The sequence below is a fragment of the Chelonia mydas genome, chromosome 10, assembly GCF_015237465.2.
Source record: "Chelonia mydas isolate rCheMyd1 chromosome 10, rCheMyd1.pri.v2, whole genome shotgun sequence".
Lineage (NCBI taxonomy): Eukaryota > Metazoa > Chordata > Testudines > Cheloniidae > Chelonia > Chelonia mydas.
In genome coordinates, this window is record NC_051250.2 from 76,919,038 (window position 1) to 76,946,993 (window position 27,956).

The following is a 27,956-nucleotide window of genomic DNA, read 5'->3' on the forward strand; positions in this document are numbered from 1 at the left end:
GCTTGTGGACTCCTCTGTGCTAACCCCAAATGCTTTTGTTTTGCTGGTAATCTTTAAGCTGGACCTCAAGAAGATTACTCTTGATGTTTAATTTTGGTAAGTGGGTTTTTTAAACCCAACAAAAGCCTAAGTTCCAGATGTATTTTCTTTCTTTTTGTTTTTAATAAAATTTACCTTTTTAAGAACAGGATTGTATTTTTGGTGTCCGAAGAGGTTTGTGCATATTTTGTTTAATTAGTTGAGGGCAACAGCTAATTTCCTTTGTTTTCTTTCTCAGCTCTTCCCTGGAGGGGCAGGGGTGAAAGGGCTTGAGGGTACCCCACAGGGAAGAATTCCCAAGCGCACCTTCCTGGGTTCCAAAAAGGGGGGTTTTGTACTTGGGCGGTTGCAGCATCTACCCATCCGAGGTCAGAGAAAAGCTGCAACCTTGGGAGTTTAATACAAGCCTGGAGTGATCAGTATTAATTTTTAAAATCTTTGCCAGCCCCCCCTTCTGCACTCGAAGTGCCGGAGTGGGGAATCAGCCTTGACAATTGTATTAAGATCTCTGTCTTGCCAACCTCACTAGTTACCTTGTCCACACTCCCCTTTTCTTTAAGATGCAGTACTGATGGAAATTGTGCAATGTTGGTCTGCAGGGTTCTTTGGTTCTGTTATCCAAGACTGTAAACTGACCTGGCGATGCCTTTGCAAAACACTGTCGCATCTGTGCAAATCTTTGTTTAGCTGGGGGGTGGGGCGGGAGATGGAGGAAACATGTACGGCCTTCATTCTCTGTTCAGATTTTGAGCTGAATCTGTAAGCTCAGAAAACAGCCCTCCTCCCTCCAGTAGATAACAATGGTTATCTCATGATTGCTCATGGGATGTGATAACTGAACTTGGGCTAAGCATGCTGTCTGTGTGTAAAAGCAAATCAGCTCCATTGCCTCTACTAATGGGTTCAGCTGCAATCAGTTAGGTGTTCTTTGGAGGTGGTGGGTTTTGATGATGATTATTGAGTGTTGTTTAGACTATTTAGTCATTGGTCCTGGCACCTGAAGAGCAGTATATGTATTCAGCTAAACTGACAATGCTTAGAGGTGAGACAGTGGGGGAGGAAAGAGACAGAGTCGGTCTTTTCCTTTTAGTGGTGATCACTTCGGTGGACCCGTGAACTTTCCTCTGCAACTCCAAGTGGAGTTCGTCCAGTCCCAATCGGTCAGCCCTGTGAAAGGCACAATGGATTATATCCAGCCCTCATGGAAGCAAGTATTTTTGCTGAGTTTTGTTGACAGAGATTCCCTGAGGACTCTACAATGGGGAGGAAGGATAGCCCAGTGGTTAGAGGACTGGCCTGGAAGTTGGTGGGCTCAGGTTCAGCTCCTTGCTCTGCCAGAGACTTCCTGTGTGACCTTGGGCAAGTCACTTAGCCTCTCTGTACCTCGGTTCCCTATCTATGCAATTTGGATAACAGCCCTGCCCTACATCACAAGAGCATAATGAAGATAAATGCATTAAAGGCTGGGAGGTGCTCAAGTATCCAGAGACGGGGGTGAGATAGATAGGGGTCCACCTATAAGAGGAAGAATTGCCTTTTAAAATTTGAACTGAACAAGAGAACAAATGCAGAGGTCTTGGGAAAGTCCATGTGCTCCACTAAGACATATCACCTATCGCTGCCATGGGCAGGCAATGCCAATCCACCTATAATCTCATAAAATCCCTCAAAATAACTATACACACTTAGCCTACCACATAATCTCTCTTTATCCAAAACCAAATCCCCTGTCAAGCTGCGGGAGGGAATTTAAACGTGCCAGGAGCAGGGATCATAAATTCCATACAATGAATGCCATCTCAGATACATTATAAACTGTGCCATTCATCCAGCCCAAGTCCAAATCCCTGTGAATCATGTACAGCTTCACTGCTGAGAGTAGATCGTCCATGGAATTATATTGACCAGCTGACTGACAGGGGCAAGCCTCAGCTTTACAGGGCCCCATGCAAAGCAAGGGGCTGATCCAAAGTGCATTGACATCAACTCTCCACTGAGCTCAGCAGGCTTTGACTCAGACCCTAAGAGTGCTAGCTTCCTCTCCACCTATGAGAAGGCCTTTGCCATTGTGGCTCCGGAGTTGTTTGCATGCGCGATCCTTGGATAAACAAAGATGGGTATGTCTACACTGTAATAAAAAATCCATGGCACCTTGCCTCAGAGCCCGGGGCTGCTGATAGCGGGGTCTCAGAGCCTAGGCTCCAGCCCACCCCCAATGTCTACACTGCAATTTTGTAGCCCTGCAGCCCAAGTCCCGCAAGCCTGAGTCAGCTGACCTGGGCCAGCAGTGTAGACAAACCTGCAGTGTAGACAAACCCTATGTGGCTGCACAGGTAATACAGGTCAAAGGCTACTACTATTTTGTACCTGAACCACTGTGAGGAAGTCTCAAGAAGCTTGATAACAGCAAAGGAAAGATTTATCGCCCTCACTCATTCACTTTCTTCCTTTCCTTCTCCTCTTTCTCCTCTCTCTCCTCCTCCTCCCCTGATGCGTCCTGGGAATTATTGTTCCTGGACTCAGAGCTACAGGAACCACCTAGGAACAAACTTACAAACACAAACTCGGGTAGGTATTTGCACCTTGCTAGCTATAACACCACTTCCCCTTTCGAATAGTCATTGTAAAACTTTAAACGGTCACTTGAGTCCAGTAACAAAGTCTTCCGATCTTTCAGGCAGTCCCCTTTGTCTCCCACTTCTCCTACTACCTGGAGAGGCAGTAACGAGACTAGGCAGGGGAGCAATTCCTACTACTATGGATTGTCCATCATCACTATCGGTGTCATCGATGTTCTCTGGTCCAAGGTGGACATCAGCATTCTCTTCTCCAGCTGCTGGCTGATGCGCTGTGGACAACCCTGAAAATGTTCCATTTCTTTCCATCTATTAATACAGCAGGATCTCCTCCGATTTTTGTTATCTGCAAAGGACATCAATATTTTGAACATCCTTTTTTGACTCCATAACGCAGCTTCACACGAACAAAATCTCCAGATTGACACTTGTAAGGTTTAGCACCTTTCTTACAATCTACATACTGTCTGTATTTCTCCTATTTGTTCTCAACACGGTCACAAGTAGTTTTTTTGGGGATATTTGGTTGAAAAAGAAGAATATGTAAGCCCTTGACAGGTAGTAAGTTGTGTATTGGCCTTGCATCCTCTTAATAGTTCAAAGTTGTTGAGTATGGAGTGGTCCTGTAAGCAAACTGTGTTTCATATAAAGCTTGTTTCCATGGTCTCACTTGCAAACTGGTAAGTTGCAAACTTTCTTTCACTAGTTTGTTCACTCTCTCGACTGCATCATTAGCTTTCGGATGGTATGAAGCAGGGGTTCTCAAACTGGGGGTCAGGACCCCTCAGAGGGGTTATGAGGTTATTACATGGGGGGTCGCAAGCTGTCAGCCTCCACCCCAAACCCCGCTTTGCCTCCAGCATTTATAATGGTGTTAAATATATAAACACGTGTTTTTAATTTATGAGGGGGGTCACACTCAGAGGCTTGCTATGTGAAAGGGGTCACCAGTACAATAGTTTGAGAACCACTGGTATAAAGAAACCATTTTGTGCTTGATACCATTGCTACTGGGGTAATGTTGCATTTCAGCAGAGGTCAGTTATGTTCCATTGTCAGTTATCAATTTCTTAGAAAATTCATCTCAGGAGAAGACTGATGGCATGAACTTAATCATGATTTCAGTGATAACCTTTCCACTGAATGTAACTTCCAGCCACTTACGATGGCAAAACTTTGCATTACAAGCTGATCTTCAAATGGTCCCATTATGCTGAGAGCCAGTTTCTCCCACGGACAGATGGGATAGTCAACTGGTGTGAGAGGGATGCTGAAGGTTTTCTGTGATTTATCACTGTTAAGACAAAGCCATGTAATTCTTGATGATTTCCTCAACCAGCTTGTGCATCCCTGGCCACCAGAAGTCTTGTCGCAGTCATCTTTTGGTTAGACTCATCCCCAGATGTCCATCGTGTGCCAGGTGAATCAATCATTCTTTCATAAGTGCAGGGACAACAAGATGATCAATTCCCAAAATTAATTCATGTACAAGGGATAGCTCATGTGATATGCGTATATAGGGTTGCAAGTGTTCTGGTGTCATCATCTTCTAAGGCCATCTGTTGACTATGTAAGACTTTAGGTCCTGAAGTACCTTGTCTTCTCTTATGGCTGTTTCCCACTCTGAGACTCTGATTACTCCTTGAGTTGTAGCAGAGATTTTTGCAGTCACACTCTGCTCATCATCTTTCTCTTTTGCAATCTCATGATAAGGTATGGGCAGGCAAGACAGACAATCTGCAGCGCATGTTCTTGGCTCCTGAAAGATGTACTGTCTGGAAATCAAAGTCCATTGGTTTGGTGGCCTATTTAGCAATTCTTGGTGTTGCTCACCAAAACCTCACACGGTGAATAAAGCTGAAAGAGGTTTGTGATCAGATCTTAAGGTAAATCTCCTACCCCACGGGTAGGTTCTGAAATGTGTTCCTTCCCAAAAGCGTCTATCTCAATGACAGTTTTTCTGGATCAATCAGCGCTCTGGAGGCTAATGCAATAATGACTTCCAGAACCAAGGCAATAAAGCAGTAACGCTTTCCTCTTGCCTGAAGTGTAAGCAGAAGTTTCTCTTGCAAACACAGTTGCTGAAGTAAGATTTCCATTGTTCCCATTGGAGTGGGCATCTCCTGGGGTAGGCATGAAGAATGGACGAGGTGTAACTTGTGTCCTGGTAATAAGTGTGGAAGCAAGCTGCGTACTCAGAATGGCAAAAGAACAAGCCGGCTGGCAAAAAGGGGCGCTTTGAAGAAATAGGCACTGCCCCTTTAAACTTCTCTTCTCAGCAAGCTGCAGTTGCAGAGAGCAGCAGGCGTTAGGCCTGTGGCATTTCCTTCGAAGCAGCAACAGCAGATCTCAGCAGCAGGAATCACGAGGCACGTGCGTAAGTTAGATCTCGGTTTCTCTGTGGTTCTTTTATGCTCGTTGCCAGTTTGTTGTGTACCTGAAACCCTGGGAGGAAGACTCGGGAAACTTGCTAATAGCAAGGTAAGGTTTATTCCCCTCACTCTTTCACAGAGCTCATCACTCTTCCTTTTCTGCTCCTCCCATTCCTCCTCCTCCCCTGGTGCATCCTGGGAATTGTAGTTCCTGGACTCAAAGCTCCTAGGAACAAACTTGCAAATGCAAACTGGGGTAGCTAGCTGCACTGACCGAGATACAACAGACACGCTGCTTTTCCTAACTGGGTTTCTAGGATTGGAACAGACCCCAGGCTTGCCCACAAACAAGCTGCAAAAGCATTTCGGCCTCCACTTTGCGTCACTTGTGGGTTTATCGTAAAATGATCCAAGCTGAGCTATGTCAGCTGGGGAAGTGTTTTTTCCATAATGGATAGCCGTGCTTCCTGTGGGACAAACGGGACTTCTTAACGAGAACTAATCTAGAAAACAGGGCGGCTGAACCAAGTGGGGAAACCACTCATCAAGATTTCCATTCAGATGTTTGTTGGAAAGAAGCAAGAGACGCATATCATTGCCATTTGCTCTCCCATTGTAACTGTTCCCCCGTCAGAGCCTCCTCTGCTAGTTCGGAGCCACAACTGGGATCCCCTCAGATCACCCCCAGCCCTTGTTAGTGTTATTAACTAGAAGGTGGCACACTTGGTTGCTGATGCAGGCCGAGCTGGCAGGGAGTGGGAGGGGGAGGAACGCAGTCTCTCTCCCTGAGTCTGTAACTGCCATTAAACCTAAACGTTATTGTGAAGTTGTCTTAGCCACTCCTCCTCTTCTCGGCCTTGTTTTATGTCAACAGCTTCCACTTGACAAGGTCCATGGGGTGCTTCAGGCAGAGGAACCTGAGCAGCGGCATGGTGACATCAAAGGTAACTCAGCCAGTCATTGCTCACTGCCTCGGTACCCCAAACCCGGACCTGTGGCCATCTCTCCCCTTGCCCATACCCATCTAGTGCTGCCAGTCGAGGAGTCGAACACTGGAGGGGCACTGTTTAACTGAACTAAAACAGCTCTGACTGGGCAAAGGTAAATGTACGTGCCTGAGCCAGGCATAGTGTGGAGGAAGCCACAGTGCAGATCTCCAGCCTCACTCAGTACAGCACCTGATTCACAGATGCATAGATACTAAGGTCAGAAGGGACCATTATGATCATCTAGTCCGACTTCCTGCACAACGCAGGCCACAGAATCTCACCCACCCACTCCTGCGATCTGATCTGATGCAGCCCCTGCTCTTCCAGTCCTGAATCCCTGCCACCCCATCATCTCTGTCCAAGCACGTCAGTCCTGACCTGCAGTTTCATTTGCCGACTCATTTCAACCAATGGGATTGAAGTATGCAAATGAACTGGTGGGAGGGAGGGCTGACTGGCCGAGTTGCCCCTGATGTCACAATGCTTCTCCCCCTGCAGCACCAGATGGGCACAAGGTGACGGTCCCGCATTTCTGGTGTCACCAAAATCACAAGGGTTCTGCCCACTGATGCCTCGACCAGTCCCTGAAATTTTAGAACTGATCAGATAGGATCTTCAAAAGCTATCCCATGATGCACAAAGAGACAAAAAGAAATGTCAGCGAGTGGAGTGCTAGGCCTCACTTTGCTCAGCTGAGTAGCACCTACGTACTCCCGCCGAGATCGGGGCCCCATTATGCTGGTTGCTGGGCAGACACATAGGGAAAGACAGCACCTCACCTGATGAGCTTACCATCGAAATAGACCACAAAGACAAAGGGATCCTCTCTCATTTAGCAACGTGAGAGAGCAGGGTGGTCCTGACTCCCAGGCAGAGCACCCAGGGTGGAGAGTATTTTTGTATTTCATTCATGGGTCTGTATTCATAAAGGGCCTGATTCTGATCCTGCCACTTTTTACACCAGATGTGACTCCACTGATTTCAATGGAGTTACTCCTGATTTTCACAGATGTGTGAAGTGGTTTGGGCCCCGTATTTTTCGGGAAGAGACAGTGAAAGCAATGAGGGCAAGCCTGAACCCAGGGGTTTCTTTGGGGTGTATTTTTGGACTCTAACACAGTGTGCAATAGATTTACTTTAAACAGTTGACAGAATCCCTGCAAGTCAGACTGGAGCTTGGGTCCTTGTTTTTTGGTCACAAGGTGCAAAAACCTCCCTTTGTTTCCATAACATGAACGTTTGGCAAGGAGGTCTTCTGCAGGCATGAGGTCACTGGATGGCGCAGATTTGCTTTCAGAGGAGATCATGCGTTACCTTATTGAAATAGTCAGGCTACCGGAGAACAGGTTAGCAGCAAGAGAGCCAAACAATCACCGAGAAGGAATGTGTCCCCTCCAGACAGTGAGAAGCAACTGTATCGAAAGTGGAGGCCGTTTGATAGTAAATTGATATTTGTCTATGAACAAATGTAAATATATTTAAATTATGATAATTGAGTCTGACCTCCTGCATCACGTAGGCCATAGCAATTTACCCAGTGATTCCTGCCTTAAACCCAGAACTTCTGGCTGATCTACAGCATATTTTTTTAGAAAGACATCCGATCGTGACTTAAAGATTGTCAAGCGCTGGCAAACCAACCACATCCCTCAGAAAGCAGTTCCAGTTGTCAGTTACCCACACTATTAAATCATTGCACCTTACTTCTAGCCTGGATTTATTTAGCTTCAGCTTCCCACCACTGGATCTTGTTATCACCTTTGCCTGCCAGAGCCCTTTACTGTGTTTGAAAGCATCCATTATATCAGATGTAGTGTGTGATACCAAACAAGAAACTACAGAAGCAAATAACATGCCCATCCCCCATTTGGTTGTCCCTCCATACGCAGGAGTTCTTAAGAAAAAACCTCTTGGTGCTGGCCTGGGGTTTTTAAAATAGGTAAGCTTGCACATCGCTTTAGTGCATGTCAACGGCGTGTAGACCTGAACAGCACATTCTCTGTCTGGCGAGCGTTTCCTCGATAAGTATCAGAGCAGACGATGGAAAGATCACAAGGGATTTACTAGCTTTGTTTGTTCTTTTTGTTTTTAAGAAGGACAACACGTACTGGTAGATGTTCCCAATATTTACAGAACGATTCACCATCCCTGCTGCGTAGTCTGCAAAGCAGATTTATCAGCCTCTAGGTCATCCAAGCCTGTTCTCTCCACTTGAGGTTAAATGTTCTGTTTTCTGACAATCCATCTTCTCTCTCTCTTCTTCTTTGGCTTTATGAATGACTTGTAGCGTAAGTGCCGTTTTTCTCTACGCACCCAGAGTCAGCACTTGTCCAATGATTAAAACACTGGACTGGGCAGCCAGGGTCACCTGAGTTTTAATCCTGGCTCACTGAGTGTGGCCACTTATCTTTTCTGTGCCTTAGTTTCCCTATGTGCAAAATCAGGATGCTATGAGAATTAATTAGCTAATAATGTTCGCAAAGTAGTTTGGCCTGTAGTATGGGCCAACTCTTCCTCTTTCATAGATTCTGAGGCCAGAAGGGGCAACTGTGATTATCTAGTCTGACCTCATGTAAAACACAGGCCACAGAACTCCTCGGCTTGGTTTATACATAGTTTTCATACCAAGTTAAGCGTAAGGATTACTGGTACGCTGTGTAACCAAACAGTAAAACTGGTACATTTCCTAGCATGGATGTAGGAACAAGCTATACCAGTATGAGGCGCCTTTATAGCAAAATAATTACATCCACACTATGGGTTTTACTGATTTAACTATGTCAGTTTCAAACCAATATAGTTAAAGTGGTACAAAGACTGTGTGTAGACAAGCCCTTAGTTACGCCACTGTGAACTGGGTTAGCTTGATTTACATTGGTGTATCTAAGAAGAGAGTTTGACTCATCAAGTACTATATAATTATGTTGTGGTCTCTCGTCCCCTCAAATACACAGGTACTGTTCCCAGGTATTTTCAGCAGAGAAGCACATTGCAGGAGCAATTTTCTGGGTGATAAAGCAGCTACTTTGTATCTCAGCCTGATAGGTGTCACATTGAAAATGACTTCAGGGAGATATTTCCATCCCTGGTACGATCCCTCTGGCAGTGCTTAGTTCCCCCAGCTTGCTGGGTTACTCCTCCCCTTCCTCTAGGAGTGACGCTTCTCACTTAGGTCAATATTGGTATCTCCCTGGATTGTTTGGTTTTCCCCTTTGGTGGCTGTGATCTGTAGGCTGCCCTGTGTGTTTGCAGCTCTCCAGACATTTTGCCTGCCTGGCCCCTCCCTAGCTTTTCTCAGTGCTGTTGGAAACTCAAAGTTAATATTTTCCATGCAGTTCCAGGACAGGGTCAGCCTCCTCCAGTCCATTCAATGTCATTGCCATGAGCTAAATGTAAATCCCTTTAGGAAACGGGCAGGCACGTGGGTATGTGGTTGGGGCCTTCCAATAGTTAAATGCAGCATGAGCCACCATCACAGAGTTTGAAGGGGCTGTAGGCTCTTACTATTCTTTGGGATTCCCAAAACTAGTTTGAGTTCACTGACCTTTCCCCCCTGTAATTAGATGTATTTTTTCAATGATGATTCCATCTTTAAAACACAAACTATTTAGAAAGTCCTACACTATGCATAGAATATTCTACCCTGGAAGGTAGACTGAAACAAGTACATGCCCCATGTATATGTAATATGCTTGTGGAGTGTGTCTTTGGTCCCTCTCCAGTGCTCAATCCATGTAGAAGGTAATAGCCTACTACTGCTACCAGTTAAAGGAAGTACTCTTTCGGCTCAAGTGATAGAGGTGTATTCTGTGCTGCAGAAGGTCCTTGATTCAAACCCTGTGGCTGACATAAGTTGGATCATTGCATATGAATGGAGCAGGGTGAAATTTTTCAATCAAAACTTTTCTGGGGCAAAAAATGAAATTTGTGTCGATTTCACTGAATTGCTTCAGTCCAACAAAACAAAAAACCCAGAGCACAAGTGGGAATGTTTTGATTTTTGATTCAAAATGACTTTTCATTTAGAAATTTCCTATCATTTTATTTTTTTAGAAATGAAAAACATTTTAAAAGGCTCAAAATCAAAACAAATCTTTTTCAACTTCAATTTGCTGAAAATTTTGAAAAATGTCAGTTTTGGTTCTACCCAAAACTATTTTTTTTTTAATTGTCAGCGAACTGAACAATCGGTTATCCCCATACCTATTCCTTGGACCATATGGTTTTCACTCCAGTGTTTCTCTCCCTCTGCTCCTTTTTTCATCTATTTGCACAGGCAATTAACCACTTTTCCCCACAAATCAAGCAATTACAAATTAACCTAATTCATTTCCACTCCCGGTTCCCCACTTTGTGTGCACAGCTGCAGTATTTCCATGCGCACGTTCGGTGTGCAAACATAGGAACATTTTACACATACAGTTAGTTATAACACATCGTGCTCTCCAGGGCTTTCCTGCTCTTATTTCCTTTGTTAATCTGTGTAATTTTGTCATTATCTGTATCTGGTTTCTTGCACAGGCCCTACTGGAGGAAGGAAAAGGTTACCTTGTTCTATACTGAGTCATTAGCACTGAGGTTTTGTGTGTGAATAAGTACCGCTATTGCCTCTCTTCTAGGGGATTGTAACAGTTCTTCTAAAGGTCACAGCGCTTGGCACGAGTCCTTAATTGTTCATGATACCAGGGAAATCAATGAGAGTTTGGCCATTTACTCTCGTTGGGCTCATTGCTTTTGCCTGTGTGCTTTAATTCAGCCTAGAATTCTGCACTCGCTTGGCATCACAGACAGAGCCAATGTTTCGGAGTTCACTCTCCCCGCTCCGAAGTTGCTTTGAGTTGCAGGTGTGAATAATCCCCCCCTCCAAAATGGAACATGGCCAAAAGTTTAGCCTAACTTTCAGATCGAAACCACTTGATGTTGCACAAAGTTACCTCATTTTTGCATGCTGCCCACCGGAAACCATTACTTGAACAGGTTTGCTGATAGCTTTGAGAACTTCAGCAAACTTGGCCTGAGTCAGGGTTTCAGAGACCTGAGAGCAGGTTTGGTTACAGAAGACAGACCCGATTCTGGGAGCGGAAGGCTGAGCCATCCCCCTGCTGATTACTCGGAGGCGCCATCTTCTGGAGACTTGTGTGAATGTCAAAGACAGCATTCAAAGTTATTCACTAATTTTTAGCATTGACCCTTTCATGTGGTTTTCTTCCTGATGCACACAATCCAGTGTGTGTGTTGGACTTCTAAATTACCCAGACTGATATTATAGTTCATCTCTTCCTCGCTGTCTTTATGTCATCCAAGGAACTCTTCGTTCTTTACAGCACCTGCTTCCATAGCATCTTCCCCTGAGCCGGAGAGAAGGACATGGAGCGCTCAACACCGCTCCTTAGATCATCTGGCTGGAGAGGATCCTCTGAACAGATTTTTACAGGTATTTAGGCATTGAGCCACTCAGCTCTCTAAGTCACTTAGGGTTCATTTTCAAAAGTGGCTTAGGCATTGCCTTAGTCCCATTGACTTGCAATGAGATTTAGTCTCTTAGGGCTCGATCCACAAAGAGATGTAGGTACCTAACTGCCATTTTAGGTGCCTAAGTCCGAAACAGAGATCCTCAAAACCAAGTGTAAGTGCCTACATCACCGCTGGTAAAGTCCCCTACATTTCTGCCACTGGGCATGTGCAAAGCCGCCTGAGTCCTGATGCCGTGGAGGAGAGGGTGATGGCGGCTGTGGTGTTCCAGTGGATTTAAGAGAATAAATAGACTCTTTAGGGTGTCGGGGGCTGACCCTGGGAGGAGGCAGCTGGTTCTAGGTTAGACTGACCTGCGTTCAGATGCTCTGGAGATATGTTAACTAATTACCTGATAAAGACTGTTAAGTTACTAGCAATTAATTATTATTAAGACTCGTGGGTTACTTCAGTAGAAAACCGCACCTGGTGGTCCCCAATGTCCTCCATTCCCTGGGCTATTAGGTGTAAGGGTTCCTCCTCTATTTTTTTGTGAGAAAGGACCAACCTACCGTAGGAGCCTAACTCAGGAGAGGGTCCACAGCTGAGAGTCCCCAGTCCCTAAGGGTATGTCTGCATTAGAGCTGGAAAGTGTCCATTTGGCTGGAGGAGACGTACCCAAACAGAAATTCAGCTGCATTACAAGGGGCTCTAGCCACCCACTCATGATCCCGTCCAAGACCATAGGTTTGTCCTTGGCCGGCTAACCCCTCCCACCACTCACACTGCTGAGGTCACACTTCTGTTTTTAGTGCACTAGTGTGATCAGCGCTCGTGTGGGTACGGCTTCCCATGCTTCCAGATCTAGTGTAGACAGACCCTACATCTAGGCCAAAGGGAGGTGCCTGAGTCCCTTTGAGGGGCAGGGCTTAGGCCACACACCTCTCCTCAGCATTTGCTACGGCTCCCCGCTCAGTGTGCTGGCTTCTGGGAATCCCATCCATAGGTGCCCCGCAGTCTCCATGCATTGTATAGAGAGCCTGGGCATCTAACTCAGGACTGGGGATTACACTGGGTGCAGGGTGTTTAAAATAAGATGTCAGCCTCACCCTTTAGTGGATCTAGCCCTGAGTGTCTACGCCTCTTTCAAAAATGGGCCATAGACTTCTAAGTCACCAAGGGATTCTGAACATTTTATCCAATTCCTAGCCTCCTCTTCCCTCTGTGTTTAATTCCCAATTAATGGCTTTCCATTCAGGATCGCATCCCCTCCTTATTAACCCCAATCAGTGGGGCTAATAAAAAGCTGTACGCTCCTGGAACTTTGCTATGTATGTGCTTTATCTGCATGCGTGTGTGTGTGTGTCACGGTTGTCTAAGCAACAGCAGGTTCAACAACAGTCCATGTAATAATTACTGATTTACAGACAACTGCTGTGCTGGAATGGTGATGCTGTCCCTGAAGAGGCACCGTTCAGCTTTGCTGTAAGCAGGTGCAGCATCTGAATGTGGCCATTTCCCTGAATGCAGCAGATTTGTCATTGTCTCCTAGGCCTGCTCATTAAATCCTCAAGTGGGTGGCTCATTAAATCCTAAAGGGAAAGGAGGCCCATTTAGTCATTAACATTTGAAAAACCAAAAGCACCCCCATACTGGTCCCTGCGTGGATCCAGCCCAAGAGCTCCACAGAAATATGTGTTGGTACCTGGACATTCACTGCTTGATACCTGTTTTCACGTGTGTGTCAAATCTTGAGATTTGTTTTTACCCAGTCCAAATGCAGTTTTGCCTGTGTATGGACTAGGTTAAAAATGGAATAAGGACCTCATGGTTTGACCCAGGGCAAAGAATCTTTTCTACTTTTCTTTGGAGCAGTTTGATTCATGGCCCGGTTAATGAGCCTGTTTCCTGATCTCCATAGCAATACAATAATCTTAAGGATGCGATAATAATATTATATATAAAGCTATGTTTGTACCCCATCTCACCACAGAGGCCCTTGGCATTCTGCACACGTTAAAATGCAGACCTAACAAGCATCATAAAATACACCTGCTAAGCCCTGAATGCGCTGGAGCTATGCCCCCCGTGGGCTCCTATCAGAGCAACTCTCCTTGGGCATTGTTAAAGCATTATGCTAGGTTCACCTGAATTACGCTGGGCAGTGGGGTCTCTGTCGGAGAATTCCAGAGCCAGCAGCAGGGAGTGGAATGACGCTCCTCTTGTGCATAGACCAAGCGCTGTAACAGCTCCCAGCCACCCTGCCAGCTCTCTGCATCTCCTCTTTACTGGGAGGCAGATCTGCATCATGCGGACTGCTGGCTACATGCAGCAGAGGAGCAGGCTGACATTTCTGGCACTGGCAAATAAAGAGAGAGGCAACGGTTTTCCTTTCCCTTAAGGGCATGCGGATACCAGGTGTGTTCCCATCCGATGAATTGAATGCAGCACCTCCAATCAGCACAGATACTGGGCTTCCTTCGGCGTCATTCCTCCCTCCTGTGGACTGGCAATAACAGGAGAAACGACCAGTTTGGTACTTTGTCGTTGCTATCGCTTTTTGCTTGCTTTCGGGGTTTGATCTAAGAATCTGGTAATATTTGCGCTTACTTTCTGTGTGGGGCTGCAGCAAAGCAAGCAGCTGTAACTAGGCACGGAACATGGACTAAATGAGAGTAAGGAGAAGAGAGAGAGCAAGTGTAAGTGTGTAGTAACAATAGGTTAGTTCGGGAGCAGGATGTAGATTCGGTCTCTGCTGATCGTTTTATTTCTGTAACTTCACCAGGGGAAAGCACATTATTTCTGAGTAAGTGAAACTGAGCATCAGCCCCGGCTGCATGAAACGGTTTGTCAGCTGCTCGCGTTGATCGGTGCTCATTGTTTGTGTTCTCCTAAACTTGAAAGTCTTTGCCTTTGAAATCTGGCTTGTTCACGATATCATTCTGTACGGGAGCAGAGGGCAGTTTAAGTGGAACAGTGGTGACTCTGCACAGTTGAGTTACCTGGGCGAGAATCTGGCTTTGAAATTGTATAGGTTGCATCTTTCTGCAGGGCACCTCCCTTCCCCCCAAAAAACATGTTTAGAGACAGTTGTGGGGGACTGTTTGGGGATTGACTTCATGTCACCCTCCAGATGAATGAAAGGAGGAGGGTGAACCGCTTTTCACATCTGTGAGAAGTGCTTGTGTGCATCTTTATTTTGAGCAGAGAGGGGGGAAAAAGAGAGAGACTCTTCTCTCTCTTTTTGATTAACCTCACATCTTTTATTATCCTTTGCTTACTGAACCCAGAGCTCGGCCGGATGTCTCTGTTCTGCTAAGAAGCAGGTGAGATGTGTGGGTTTGTTATACGCTGGAAGTCGGAATCAGATATTGATAGGCAGCCCTGGAGATCAGATTAATAAGGGCTGAGAAAACGTCATGAATCTTGACGCCAAAGATAGGTGACACCCAGAGCTGGTTTGGTTTGGAAAAATCTTGTCAGTTGGGTTTGGGTTTTGCAGTGCTTTGGCATTGGTTCAGGATCAGGTCCTTTTCTGTCTGGACCCACAATGTTCAGGGGGCGTGTGTGTGCCTAGGGGTTCATGTAAATGGTTCTAATACAGGTCCCTGTCTACTTCAACAGAGATGGGCAAAAACGAGCGTGGTGTGGTCTTTCTAAACCTTGTCATTCGAGGGTTTTGTAAAACAAACCTGACAACCCAATTCAGCCGTGGGTCCTATGTTTTGTTTTGTTTTTGGACTTCCAAAGTTTGGCAGATTCAGGCCAGTGATCCATCTCCACTTAGCAAGCGATGAGTTTCGATCAGAGTTTTTAAAATGACCGTGGGCCAAATTCATTCCTGGCGTAATATGGACCGACTACAGGGGTCTCACACCAAAGATGGCCTGCTGTGTCTAATTCTTCTGAGTGTTGTCTGTGTTGTGCTAACGTAGCTCAGTGCTCTTGTTCCAGGGAATAAACAGATAACAGTGGCAGCCCTGAAACAAGTTCATGCTGTAAGTGAATAAATACTAGATGATGATTGCTAGGCATTTTTTCTGGGCAGAGTGCAGGACAGGCCTTCACAATATGGGCCGCTGTGTTATCGGCTGCGAGTGTGCAGAGACTACTCCCTATCCTACTGACCAATGTTGTCTTGTTGTATCCTTGTGCTCCTCCGTCAGTTTGACTAAACCCATCTGTTTCCTTGTCTTAGACTTAGTTTGTAAATTCCTTGGGGCGGGGACCGTCTTTTTGTTCTGTGTTTGTACAGCGTCGAGCACAAGGGGATCCTGCTCCATGACTAGGGGTCCCAGGCAGTAACGCAAATAATGAATAATAATAATAATATAATCCCGGTGACCTGAACAGGGCAATATACCGCGGCCTAGGGTGTCATGGGTTCATGGCGGCTGTGCTAACATGGATAGGAGAGGTATTTTTGCTCAGATTGCTGCCTCCCATGGAAATACTTATGAGGAAAGGAAGATTCCATAAGTCTCCATCTCGGGGAGCTTTCCTGGGATTGTGGTGTGGAGGGATGGGATTTGACACCTCTTCACTGCGCACAGAGTACAACAGCCGGTGGTTCTATCTCCAGAGCCACAGACCCAAGCTCACTGGATAACAGCAGACCAGAGGAGAATGTAACCAAAGATACTGGGTTGGACACCCCTACTCTAAAGAAAAGTGCCAATGGGTCTTCAATGAGGAGTCAGACCCTCTGTTTTTAATGTCTTATCACATGGATTCTCTCCCACACACCCAGTATAAACTCCATGGAACTCAACGTATCTACTTCAGAGCATCACAATTCCAGGGATTCTCAGTATTTCAGGTGCATTTTCACTCCTCATTAGACCAGAGGTTCTCTATTTGTGGTCAATGGACCAGCTGGGTTCCACCAAGCTCTTACTGGGTGTAGCGGGGTGGTCACCTGCTCCTGCCCTGAAGGGCTTGAAATCAGCCCTGGGAGAGGGCTGCTGCTGGCTAAAGCAGCCAGCCTTGGCTGATTGGGGAAACAGCCACAGCTGCGGCCATGCCCCAGTCAGGGCCCAGCTGGCCTTTATAAGAGGGCAGTGGGCCAGGAGGACACAGTCTCTCTCTAGATGTTGAGAGGGAGGGGCCTGGGGTCTGGGAGGGACACGGGGCCCAGCGGCAAGCGGGACACTGGCCTGTGGAGGGTGTTCCAGAGGCTGGAAACACTAATTCCCTGGACAACAAGCAGGAGGCGCTGCAGGGGTGAGTCCTGCCCCCCCCACAACATGGTGGAGAATGCGGGCATAGGCGGTCCGCCCCGATACAGGGGGCAAGGGCAAGGACTGTTGGACTGTTGCCCGGAATCTGAGTGAAGGACCTGAAGGTGGAGAAATGAGGGACTACTACTGGAGAGCCTGTGTGGCCCGTCTCGCCGAGCAGCAAGCAAGGCTGCTACAGCTGTTGCGGGGGAGGGCACATAGCTCTCATCGGGGGCCAGCACCTTGGGCTGGAGGCCGGTGCCAGGGCCTAAAGACTGTTTTGCCTGTGGGCGACCGGGGCACTATAGGAGGGAGTGCCCCTATCGGGATGGAGCAAAGAGGCTCTGCCCAGGACATTGTGGAGAGACTAGAGTGCCCCCTGTGAAGCCAACAGGGGGGGCTCCAAACTTGTTGGGCCTGTGGGGAGCCAGGGCACAAGAAGAGGGAGTGCCCTCACGGGACTCACAGGGCCAGGCCTAGCCCGCAGGTGGCCCAAGGAATGCACTGGCTGCACTTCCTGTGCCACAAGGGCGGCCAAGTAAGATGGTCTTGCCCCCAGAGAAGGAGGAAGAGGCCAGAGGATCGGGCTCGGTCTGAGACTACCCCAAAGGAGGGGGTGGTGAAGACCAGGGGCCCAGAAGAGAGGGGGTCTGTGGCAGAGAGGCCCCAGCTCAACAGGAGAATCCACGTGGGGGTGAGACAGGCCACGGTGGAGACCCAACCAGAAAGGGAAACCCACCTGAGAGCTAACCAGGCTACAGTGGGCACCCAAACCCTTCCAGAGGGTGGCCAGTTGCTCATCATGCTGGTTCATGAGCCTCAGTCTGCCCCAGGGAACAGGGGCTAGATGGTGACTGGCGGTGGCCAAAGACTGAGGCAAGGTGGGGATAGAAGGTGGGGGTTCCCTGGGGCGGCGGGGAGACCAAGGTCTGTGGGGGTACTGCCAGGGGCACCAGCATCCAGAAGGGATGCTGGGCCCAGCGGCAGGTGGGATACCAGCCTGCAGAGGGTGCTCCGGAGGCTGGAAATGCTGATTTCCTGGACGACCAGCAGGAGGCGCCACCGGAGTGAGTCCCACTCCACCACACTGGGTCATCTGCACAGTTGGCTGGTCACATGGGACTGCCACCTCCTTGTTTCCACCTGCTAAGCAGCATTGAAAAGTGCTTAAAATACATTTCCATGTGAGCACTTGCTATAGTCACCATGGGGATGATGTGTAATTATGAAGAGGAGGAGGTGATGGTCCCCGCAATAGCAAATGGAAGAGGATGCAGCTCAGTGGGATAATCTGTCTAGTAAGAGGTGGTCCACACTATGGAAACTAGGAAACAGAGAAGACATTGTACTGTTGTTTGTTGCTTCTCTCTGCCTTTTTGTTTGTTTGTCTGTCTGGTCTTCCAGCCTGTAAGCTCTTTGGGGCAGGTGCAATCTTTTGGTTTTAATAGAGTTGAAGTTTCGTAGAGTTTATGGCTAGCCTGGATCTTTAGATTATCTAGTCAGACCCCACGCCCAGCTCAGTGAGCCCCCGGCCCTGGTTGGGGCCGTTAAGGTACTACCAGATAAGCATATTAAAACATTTGAGTATCTTTGGCTAAGCCTATTGAGCCTCGCTCTTCATCACACTTAAAGCTGTCCCATGCTAAATGGATACCCAACAGGGATTTTAGGCCTAGCTTTCTTCTCTGATTTTGCCATTTGTCCTCCTGTAGGGAATGCCTGAAGAACGGGACCTTATGACTCCTCCTCAGTCAGCTGATGTCGTGGATGAAAACCTCTCTGCTTCCGACTGCCCCGAGCCCTGGATCGAACCCACTTTCACCCTAGCAGCCAGGGTCCGTGTGATCGTCACCATCTGCTTTTTCTTGATAGCAACATGCAGCAACTCAGTTGTGTTATATAGCATCATGAGGAAGAGAAGGAAGTCCCATGTCCGGCTGCTGATACTGAGCTTAACAGTGGCAGATTTACTGGTGACCTTCACGGTCATGCCCCTGGATGCTGTGTGGAATGTGACAGTCCAGTGGTACGCCGGGGACCTGCCCTGTAAATTGCTGAACTTCCTCAAGCTCTTTGCCATGTACTCTGCAGCGCTGGTGCTTGTGGTTATCAGCATAGACCGGCACTCAGCCATCCTCCACCCCTTTGCCTTCGCTAATTCCAGTCGACGCAACAGACTCATGTTATATGTTGCTTGGGTCATGAGCCTTCTGCTGGCCTCGCCCCAGGTATGAGCGCAACACCATTGTCAAGCTGGGGTCACTTCGAACAGGAAGTGTCACACTTCAGAATAGGCAAAAGTGAACAGCCACCTTGGGCTGGGCGAATGGTTTGGGTGATAATCAGTAATCAAGAGAAAAGGATGGTCCAATGGTTAGGGCACTAGCTGGTGACTTGGGTTCAATTCCCTCCTTTACCATGGACTTCCTGTGTGACCTTGGGGATGTCGCTCAGTGGCTCTGGGCCTCAGTTCCCCACAATGGGGATAATAGCACTGCCCTGCCTTACAGGGGAGGGTTGTGAGGATAAATCCATTCGAGATTGTGAGGTGCTCAGGTACTGCAGTGATGGGGAGCCATCTGCAATACCTAAAACAGACTGACAATGTGCCCATTATTTTCCAAGAGGAATCCAAGTCCAAACTTGTTGCGGAATATTGAGGAGTTCAGGCCTGAGATATTCTTGCAGCTGGCACAGATCCCATCTCAGCACAGCTATAGTTGGGAAGAGCCTCCCGGTTTAGTGCCCTATCCCCAACACACAGGGAGGTGTTCAAATCCAGTTAAGGTTCAGGTACGCAGATGTTGAGGTAGATAAAAAGTGGGACTTCTAGGACACTTATGAACAGAGGAGCAGCCATACAGGGTCAGACCAATGGTCCATCTAGCGCAGTATCCTGTCTTCTGCCAGTGGCCAGTTCCACATTCTGCAGCAGGAATGAACAGAACAGGGCAATTATTGAGAAATCCGTTCCCTGTCATCCAGTCCCAACATTTATGTTGCCCTTCTCTGTCCTCTTTGCAATTCTAACATAACTTTTTTGAGATGGGGTGACCAGAACTGCACACCAGTATTCCTGTTCGCCTTTTTGACTGCTGCTGCACACTGAGCAGATGTTTTCAGAGAACTAATTTTATGGACATTAACTCATTCATCGTCACCAGACCCTAGGGAGAATGGTAATTGTTACAATCTCTATTGTACACTGGGAAAGTGAGACACAGGAAGGTGAGGTAACAGGTCCAGAAACGTGGAAGAACTTGCTGCCTGAGCCAGGACTATAACTTGGGAATTTCTGGCTTCCACTCCCATACACCATGCCTGTCTCTTGAACCGCTCCAGGTTCTCCAAAGTCTATGGTCAGTGCGTTCTCCAGCTATTAGAGTAACCTGGAACTGAGCCCTTCTTTGCTCACTGCCCCTTTCTCATTGTTCCAGCTTGTGAGGAAGAGTGAGTCAAAGGCGGTGATGCTGTACCATGGCGCTGCCAGAAAATGTCAGTTGAAATCTCGACTGGGCTCAGCTTTGGAGGCAGTAGCTCCTAGAGTCCCGTAGCTTCAGGGGGAATCCATTAACTCTTGATCCCCATTCTTTGCATGGGGATGTGTTAGCTCTTGTATTCCAGCCACTTAACTTCTTCTTAGCAAACGCGCAACTTGACTCAGGTGGCACCGAATTTGATCCGCTGGTTGGATCATTAGCTTCCCTGGCCCAGGCCAGGTACTGACAGGGGGTGCGACGTGAACGCTGATCCATGCCCCCCATTCACTTAACTGGGAATGTATTTGCTATAGAATTCTATTCTTCCTGTGGTGTGAGCTGATCTGAAGTTAATGAAGCTATGCTGATTCACACCAGCTGAGGCCCTGGCCCCAGATTTCTACAGGGATAAATTTGCTATTGGTAGAACTTTCTCAGTGACCTACCTTGCCTCCACCTTATCTCTTATCAATACGAGAACTACATACAGATCAGCTACTGATACAATGGCCAAGCATCCAAAAGATAATCAGATCCATGGCTCAAACTACAGGCCCGATTCTGCTCCGTTATGCACAAATGACCTCATTCATTGGGTTGCACAGATGGGAATGAGAGCAGAATTTGGTCCTGTGGCTTTCGGATTTCATGACGTGCAATGGGGTTGATCAACACAGCAACTGGGGTGCCCTTGTTTAACTCCCTGTGGAGGATGGATTGTTTTGCAATGTGCAAATAAACGAAGCCTTTGAGTCAGAGTGAAAACATAATCACAGAACAACAGGTGGGGTGTTGTCACTTTAACACTAAGCGTACATCTACTGTGTAAAAAAATCCCTGAGTCTGCTCACATCAGAGCCTGGGTCAGCTGACTCAGGCTTATGGGGCTCACAGTGCGGGGATTAAAATAGCAGTGTAGACATTCCTGCTCGGGCTGGAGCTTAAACTCTGAGGCCCAGCAATGGGGTGGGTCTCAGAGCGCAAGCTCCTGCCCAAACGGGAATGTCTATACTGCTGTTTTTAGCCCTGTATCACAAGTCCAAGTCAGTTCACCGGGGCTCTGAGACTCCCTGCCATGGAGTTTTTTTCTGTAGTGTAGATGTACCCTCAATGATTGCTGCAGGTAGAGAGCTTCTGTCCCATATTGGTCCCATCAGAACATCTCTTTGCCTTGTTCCTCAGCACATCTAGCAAGCCTGAGGAACTCGACTAAGCCCACTGAGCATCCCCAACTGCAGCGCGTACAGTTTCCCAGTCCAGTGTGTGTGGAGATTTGAAAACCCTGCTGGCTTAGATGGTGCTTCTGGCTTTGTCAGTGATGGGCTATTTTGCCAAATATTTCCCCCAGTTGTTACCACTCGTGCTCACAATGGTCGACACTCTAGAATGGCCACGTTGCCAGTGATCACCAGCGTCTTAAGCCAACGTGTTGGCAAGACCTGCTCATGTCAAGGTTAAACAGCATGGTGCTTAAAATACCATCGGCTGCCTGGAACACTGCCTGCACTAACCCCCCCTCATTGCTACCCCCAGCGGCGCTGAAATGCTGGCAGTAACGGGAGAGAATGTCAGCAAAAATACCCAGTGTGACCAGCTCCACAGAGCACTCTCCTAGACAGCCGACGGCATTCTTTCAGTGGGAAGGGGTAGATGTGAACCATGGTATAACTACACTGGGCTGCAACCACCTTGCAAAATGGCTTCAAATGCAATTACTACAGGTGCTGTAATGTGAACAGGGTCTACAAGCCCAGAACTAACCAGCTTTCACCCTGCGAGCCCCCACCCCCTTTTGGGGAGGCTAGCCACGCGTCCCCCCCTTCCTTCCACCTGAGGCCCTGCCTCTATTGCCCCCTCCCTCTGCCAGAGCCCCGAGCATCCCCCCGCCCCTATGGCCGGAGGAGCCCCAGCTGAACCGCCCTGGGCCACCGGCTGCCCCCAGTGCCGGCCCCAGCACTGGGCTGCCAGCTGGCACCAGCACCGGGCCGCCTACCAGCCCCAGCCACCTACTGGTATCCGGCCGCAGCTGAGCTCCCGCCGGTTTGGAAGAGAGGGTGGAGCGTGGGCAGGGCCAGGGCCTCGGTTAGGGGAGGCTTAACCTCCCCAGGCCTATTATACCTGCTGCTCCTGTTCTAAATACAGTAGTTTCATCAATGCAATAGTCAAAAACACCCAGCAGGAAATGTGCAGTAGCTTAAGGCTGTCACTAGCTACCTGTATGGTGGAGGAAGCCTGCTAGATGATAACCAGACATTCCCTCTTTGGGCCCAGGTCCTCAAAGGTATTCAGACACCAAACTCCCATTGAAATCAATTGGAGTTAGGCACTGAACTACCTTTGAGGAGTTGGGCCTTGGTCTCGCATATCCACAATATGGTATATCTGGACTATGACTGCTATAAAATACTTAACCTGTCCTCCTTCCAGTGCGTATTCAGTGTACAAATTTCAGTGCTGCAAGGGCAGCCAGGTTCGGAGACTGAAAACATACAGGGATTGGCATTTTAAAAGGCCAGTATGGAGACTTTTCATTCAAAAGATGCTCCAGCTTCAGACAGCGACAGGAACGTCTGACACTAATGGAGATAAGTGGGGTGTACTGTCAGCCCAGGACAGGAAGCCGCTATCGAGTGAAAATAAATCTTGTGAGCATGAATTCTACAGTGCTCTTGTAGCAGCACAAAAGAATTCTGAGTTCCCGAGAGAGAGAAATGGCTCTTCACCCAGTTACTGTCCATCAAATATTGCATGGCTGGGAACAACAACCTTTAAAATATCCACTCATTGGCTTACGAGCTCAGTGGGGGTTATTTTCTGCTCTTAGGCCGAGTATGTTTTTGATAGTGGAATAATTTTTATCATGGAGAACAGCGTCATAATACTTAGAAAGGAGAGACAGATCCACCCCAAATCAAGGACTTTATCTCTGATTTATTTGTAAGAACCTGGCTTATAGAATTAATTGATGTGTTTGCTAGTAGTTGGTTCCATGTTGTCTATTGGCACAAAGTAAGAAATAATTACAATAATGGCTGAGGTTTATGATCGAGGCCTGGAAAAAACCACAACAAGCTTTTAATTCCAACAGAACCCATTTCTCACCAGCTCCAGCCCGGATGTTGCAGTGTCGTACTCGTGCATGAGGACTGGACAGTGGAATTGACCATGAACGGACCAGACGATGGCCTGAGATGAGTGATGGGCTGAGTCAGCAAAGAGCGTGTATGATGAAAGTCAATATGCATCCTCATGCTCTGCTGATCAGAGATAGAACAAGACTTAATGTGGGGACGGATTATTCCACATCTGCTACTGCAGGGTTCTAACACCTTCCTCGAAAGCATCTGGTGCTGCCCACTGTCAAAACAGCATTTTGAACTAGATGGACCTGTGGTCTGACCCAATCCAGCAAACCCTATGTAATAAGACTTTCTAAATTCTTTTGGGGGTTAATAATTGCCGGAAGGTGTTCCCAGTAAGCCCAGGAAGGAGACTGTCATTGTGACAGTGCCCCTTTAAGAACAATCTCTGACTAAGTGTTTCATTCTTAATTTCAGCTTTTTCTTTTTCACCTGCACACTGTCCCGGGGGTCAATTTTACCCAGTGTGTGACGCATGGAAGTTTCCAAGAGCACTGGGAAGAAATCCTCTACAACATGTTCACCTTCACCACCCTCTACGTTGCCCCACTGAGCGTCATGATTGTCTGCTACATCCGCATCATCTGGGAAATCAGCAAGCAACTGAAGATCAACAAGGGTGAGCAGGTTGCGGCTATTGAGCATTCAGCATGCTTCCATGTGATCTTATTGGTATTGCCGAGACATTGTAATTTTCCCCCTCATAGGCATCTCTTGCATTATCAGCATCATTGCCTGACATCTCCAGGCTTGGAAAATGAGAAATAGCAGGTGTGTTTCTGGGGATGGCAAGTCCCCTCTGACGGAAAATAACAGACAGCTGAACAGGGGAGCCTTGTATATTGTAATATGTGGTGAGAGAGACTGCACAAATGGTGGAGCGGGGTGCAGAGCATGGAATCTGCCACCTCGCTCTGCCCACTTCTTCCAGGAGTATCATGGAGACCTGCTACTGTCTCCTTCAGGTATGGCAAGAAGAGATGGGGAGGGTGTGCAAGGCCCAGGGCAGCTTCCTCCTCTTTTGACTCCTGCATGGCTGGGTAGGGCCAGGCCTCAATCCAGTCAAGTGACTTTATAGTGATGAAAGACAGCAGCCTTGAAAACAGACATCCTTATTCATCCACCCCTGGGAGAGGCCCAACCTGTGCCTTGTGCATGGCCATATGTCCCAATGAAGCACACCCCAATACAGAGAGCCGCTTCAGCCCTGTGGTAACTCAATTCAGCTGCAGTTTGGGCTTAATCCAGTGCTCACGGAAGTCAATGGAAATGCCCCCACTGACTCCAGTGGTCTTTGGATCAGGCCTAAGCCTTGAAGTCAAACTCTTACTGACTCTGACAGAGGCTGGGCTGTGAGTGTTGGTCTCTTCCTTGTTGTATGCTGTTGTGTCGTATACAATTATCCCTCTTCCTGGCAGGTCTAGCAAGAAGCAAAAACAACCACATCTCCAAGGCGCGAATGAAGACCCTGAAGATGACCATTGTGATAGTTGCCTCCTTCATTATCTGCTGGACCCCATATTACCTCCTGGGCCTGTGGTACTGGTTCCAGCCAGACATGATTCAAAGCATGCCCGAGTACATCAACCACAGTCTCTTTCTCTTTGGCTTGCTACACACGTGCACCGATCCTATCATTTACGGACTCTACACTCCTTCCTTCCGAGAGGATATGAAGGCGTGCCTTAGAGGAATAGAAACAGTAATTACGGGGCAGGAGAGAAACAAACTGATGTCCAGTTCTGAGATGAACATAAAGGACTACATTATAAATGGCGGAGCAGCTTCGGGCGCTTCCAATGGCACAATCATCCACACGGTCTGCTAAAGAAAAGCATCCGGCAGGAGAAAAGGAACTCTGTGTTCTTGATCAGGGGCATTGTGTTGGCCAGTAGCTCCTATTACGGTGACTGCCTGGGAAGTACAGTACTAATGCTGGCATGTCGTTCAGTCACCCGCCCCCCCGAATTAGGTTTGAATGGAACAGTCACCAGAAATTAGTAACTTCTGACGGCTTCTGCCGCACTCATGCTGAGTATCACCGTGCTCTCCAAGGGGTCCCATTGATTCCCCCTTATTCCGGGCCTGGGCCCTTGTGCTCTGCTTCCGAGGACCCCTTGGGACCATGGGAGAGACTCAGAGAGGGGCTGGTGTCCTGCTACTCCACCAGCTCTGTAGAAGTCTTTTGCACATCTCCTGTTCCCCACGGGCTGGTTCCACCCCCTTTATGGCCTTTTCATGCTGCTCTTGGGCCAGGTGCAACCTACTGTGATGGATTCTAGAATTCAGTATCTGCCAGCCCCCTGCTGCCAACCTCTGTTTTTCTGGAAATATACGTTGGCTTCTAAAAAATATAGAGGAAGGGCCAGATTGGCAAAAGAGCATCCTTTCCTTTTGGCCTCAGTGGGATCATTCTTGGGGCTAACGGTACTCAGCTGCGGAGGTGTTTGCAGAACCAGGCTCATGGGCCGGACGGTTCTCACGGCTGTGACTTCCATGACAAAAATGAGACGTTTCAGGTTTTGTCATACAAAGTCTTGGTCTTGTCTTCCCGGCCAGCCTGCTCCTGACATCACCTCCTCCGTGAACTTCTACTCAGCTGTCCCGTATTAAAAGCTACTCACATGACTCAGTACGTACCAGGCATCAGCCCTAATTCTTCCACTGTCATTCTTGTGACTGTTTTGAATCCCTGGAAAGGGAGCTTGTGCTTGTTTGGTACTTTCTGATATATGTACAGTGGAAATAAACGGTCAGTGGATTGTTCATGGGAAACCCTTAGCTGTGTCCATGCCATGCACCGGCACCGGGAACTCTCAGAGTTACGTTCGCCTTTTAATTGACGTGATTACAAATCAGATATGCCAATGTGGGTATTTTAATAGCTTGTGGACATATGGTTTCCTGCCTGATCAGTGCAGAGTACCAATGCAGTTCATCCCTGTTTAACCTTAATACAGCGGAAGCCATATTATGCCCTCACATTTGGGCCCAGTGACGCAGAAGGTTCCTGGGGCTTAAACTCCTCTTCTGGCCAAATCTGGCATTCCCTCCAGAAGCAAAACTCCCTGAGGTGGGAGTTTGGTCTGGGCAAAGACTGAAGGATCAGCCCCTGGTTGTTTAGTTGTTGTCCGCATTAAAGGATACGGTAATCAAGAAAAGAGAGACATAACCCCCACATTGAAAATCTGTGTCAAAAACCCAGTCCAAACTCTTCCTTCTGCAGCCCTAGGCGGTCACAAAGTGGGAATTGCCACCTTGGCTTTACAGAGAGCTCCGCCGTCTACACTTGCAGTTTAACTAGTTTAAGACAAAGGCTGCTGTGGCCATTGATTAGCCGTGTCGAAGGCAGCACCCCCCCAGGAGATTCAAAGTAGACCAAGACAGGAAGAGCTGCGCCCTTAGCCATTCTGCGGAATGACTAGCTTCACCTCCCAAAGCCCCATATTTTGCTGCCTTGGTGTAAATTTTTTAACTGTGACCCTGGAAATGGAGGTTGATGATTCGCAGGCTAATGGGCTTCAGACTAGGGCTGTCGATTAATCGCCGTTAACTCACACGATTAACTCAAAAAAATTAATCGTGATTAAAAAAATTAATTGCGATTAATCACAGTTTTAATTGCCCTGTTAAACAATAGACCACCGACTGAACCTTATTAAAATTTTGAATGTTTTTGTACATTTTCATATTATTGTATTCTGTGTTGTAATTGGACTCAAAGTGTATATTATTTTTGATTACAAATATTTGCACTGGAAAAATGATAAACAAAAGAAATAGTATTTTTCAATTCACCTCATACAAGAACTGTAGTGCAATCTCTGTCGTGAGCGTGTAATTTACAAATGTAGATTTTTTTTTTGTTACATAACTGCACTCAAAACCAAAACAATGTAAAACTTCAGAGGCTACAACTCCACTCAGTCCTACTTCTTGTTCAGCCAATCGCTAAGACAAACAAGTTTGTTTACATTTACAGGAGATAATGCTGCTTTCATCTTATTTACAGTGTCATCAGAAAGTGAGAACAGCCATTTGCATTGCACTTTTGTAGCTGGCATTCATTGAATAATAGAAGATTAGGGTTGGCAGAGACCTCAGGAGGTCATCTAGTTCAACCCCCTGCAAATGGGACCATGTCTGGGAAGCTGGTTCGAGCACACCTGTTCTCTAACCTAGTTGCAAACATTGTTTCCGTGCGTAGTGTAGGCTGAACCTTGACGGTGGTTTGTCAGTTGTTTGAAGTCTTGGTCGGACCAGGCTTTGAGACAGCCTAAGAAACACTTCTACAGTCCAGTCTACCATGCAAACTGGAATCGCATCCAAACCAGAAACAAACTTAGATTCACTCCGCTCCTGGGCCTCTCTCCAGTCACATTTTCTGTGCTTATGTCAATTACAAGTAAAACTCTAGCACATTGTGGGCACTTTCGCAGCCCCTCGGTGCCATCTGCCAGGCCGGGCTTTCAATAGGGAAGGATGCTGGCAGCTGATCGAGAGCACACCCGACCACAGATTGCTTGTTTGTACAGACCAAATGTTCAGCATAAACCCCCCCCTCCCCCCATTAGGTTTGGAATGAGAAATAAATGAGTTTTACAGGGTTTTGTTTCATTCTCATCATAATACTTTGAACCTTATAGGGTAAAGACACAGGAAATGGACACAGCTAATAGTATTGAGCGCCT

The 27,956-nt window shown here is 47.5% G+C and overlaps 1 protein-coding gene across 4 annotated transcripts; it reads left to right on the forward strand.

Moving 5' to 3' along the window:
- Positions 1-4,929: 4,929 nt before the first annotated feature.
- Positions 4,930-27,021, forward strand: LOC102943021 (gonadotropin-releasing hormone II receptor). Of its 4 annotated transcripts, none has more exons than XM_043523833.1 (6): positions 4,930-5,096; positions 5,862-5,931; positions 11,301-11,410; positions 18,359-18,874; positions 23,683-23,884; positions 24,684-27,021. In XM_043523833.1, the coding sequence occupies exons 4-6, from the start codon at positions 18,362-18,364 to the stop codon at positions 25,091-25,093; spliced, it is 1,125 nt and encodes a 374-aa protein (XP_043379768.1). In that variant the 5' UTR covers positions 4,930-5,096; positions 5,862-5,931; positions 11,301-11,410; positions 18,359-18,361; the 3' UTR covers positions 25,094-27,021. The 4 variants fall into 4 exon arrangements, with proteins under 4 accessions (XP_043379768.1, XP_043379770.1, XP_043379769.1 ...); XM_043523835.1 differs by having other exon boundaries at positions 4,940-4,992; XM_043523834.1 differs by lacking the exons at positions 4,930-5,096; positions 5,862-5,931; positions 11,301-11,410 and adding an exon at positions 13,668-13,963.
- The last annotated feature ends 935 nt before the right edge of the window (positions 27,022-27,956 follow it).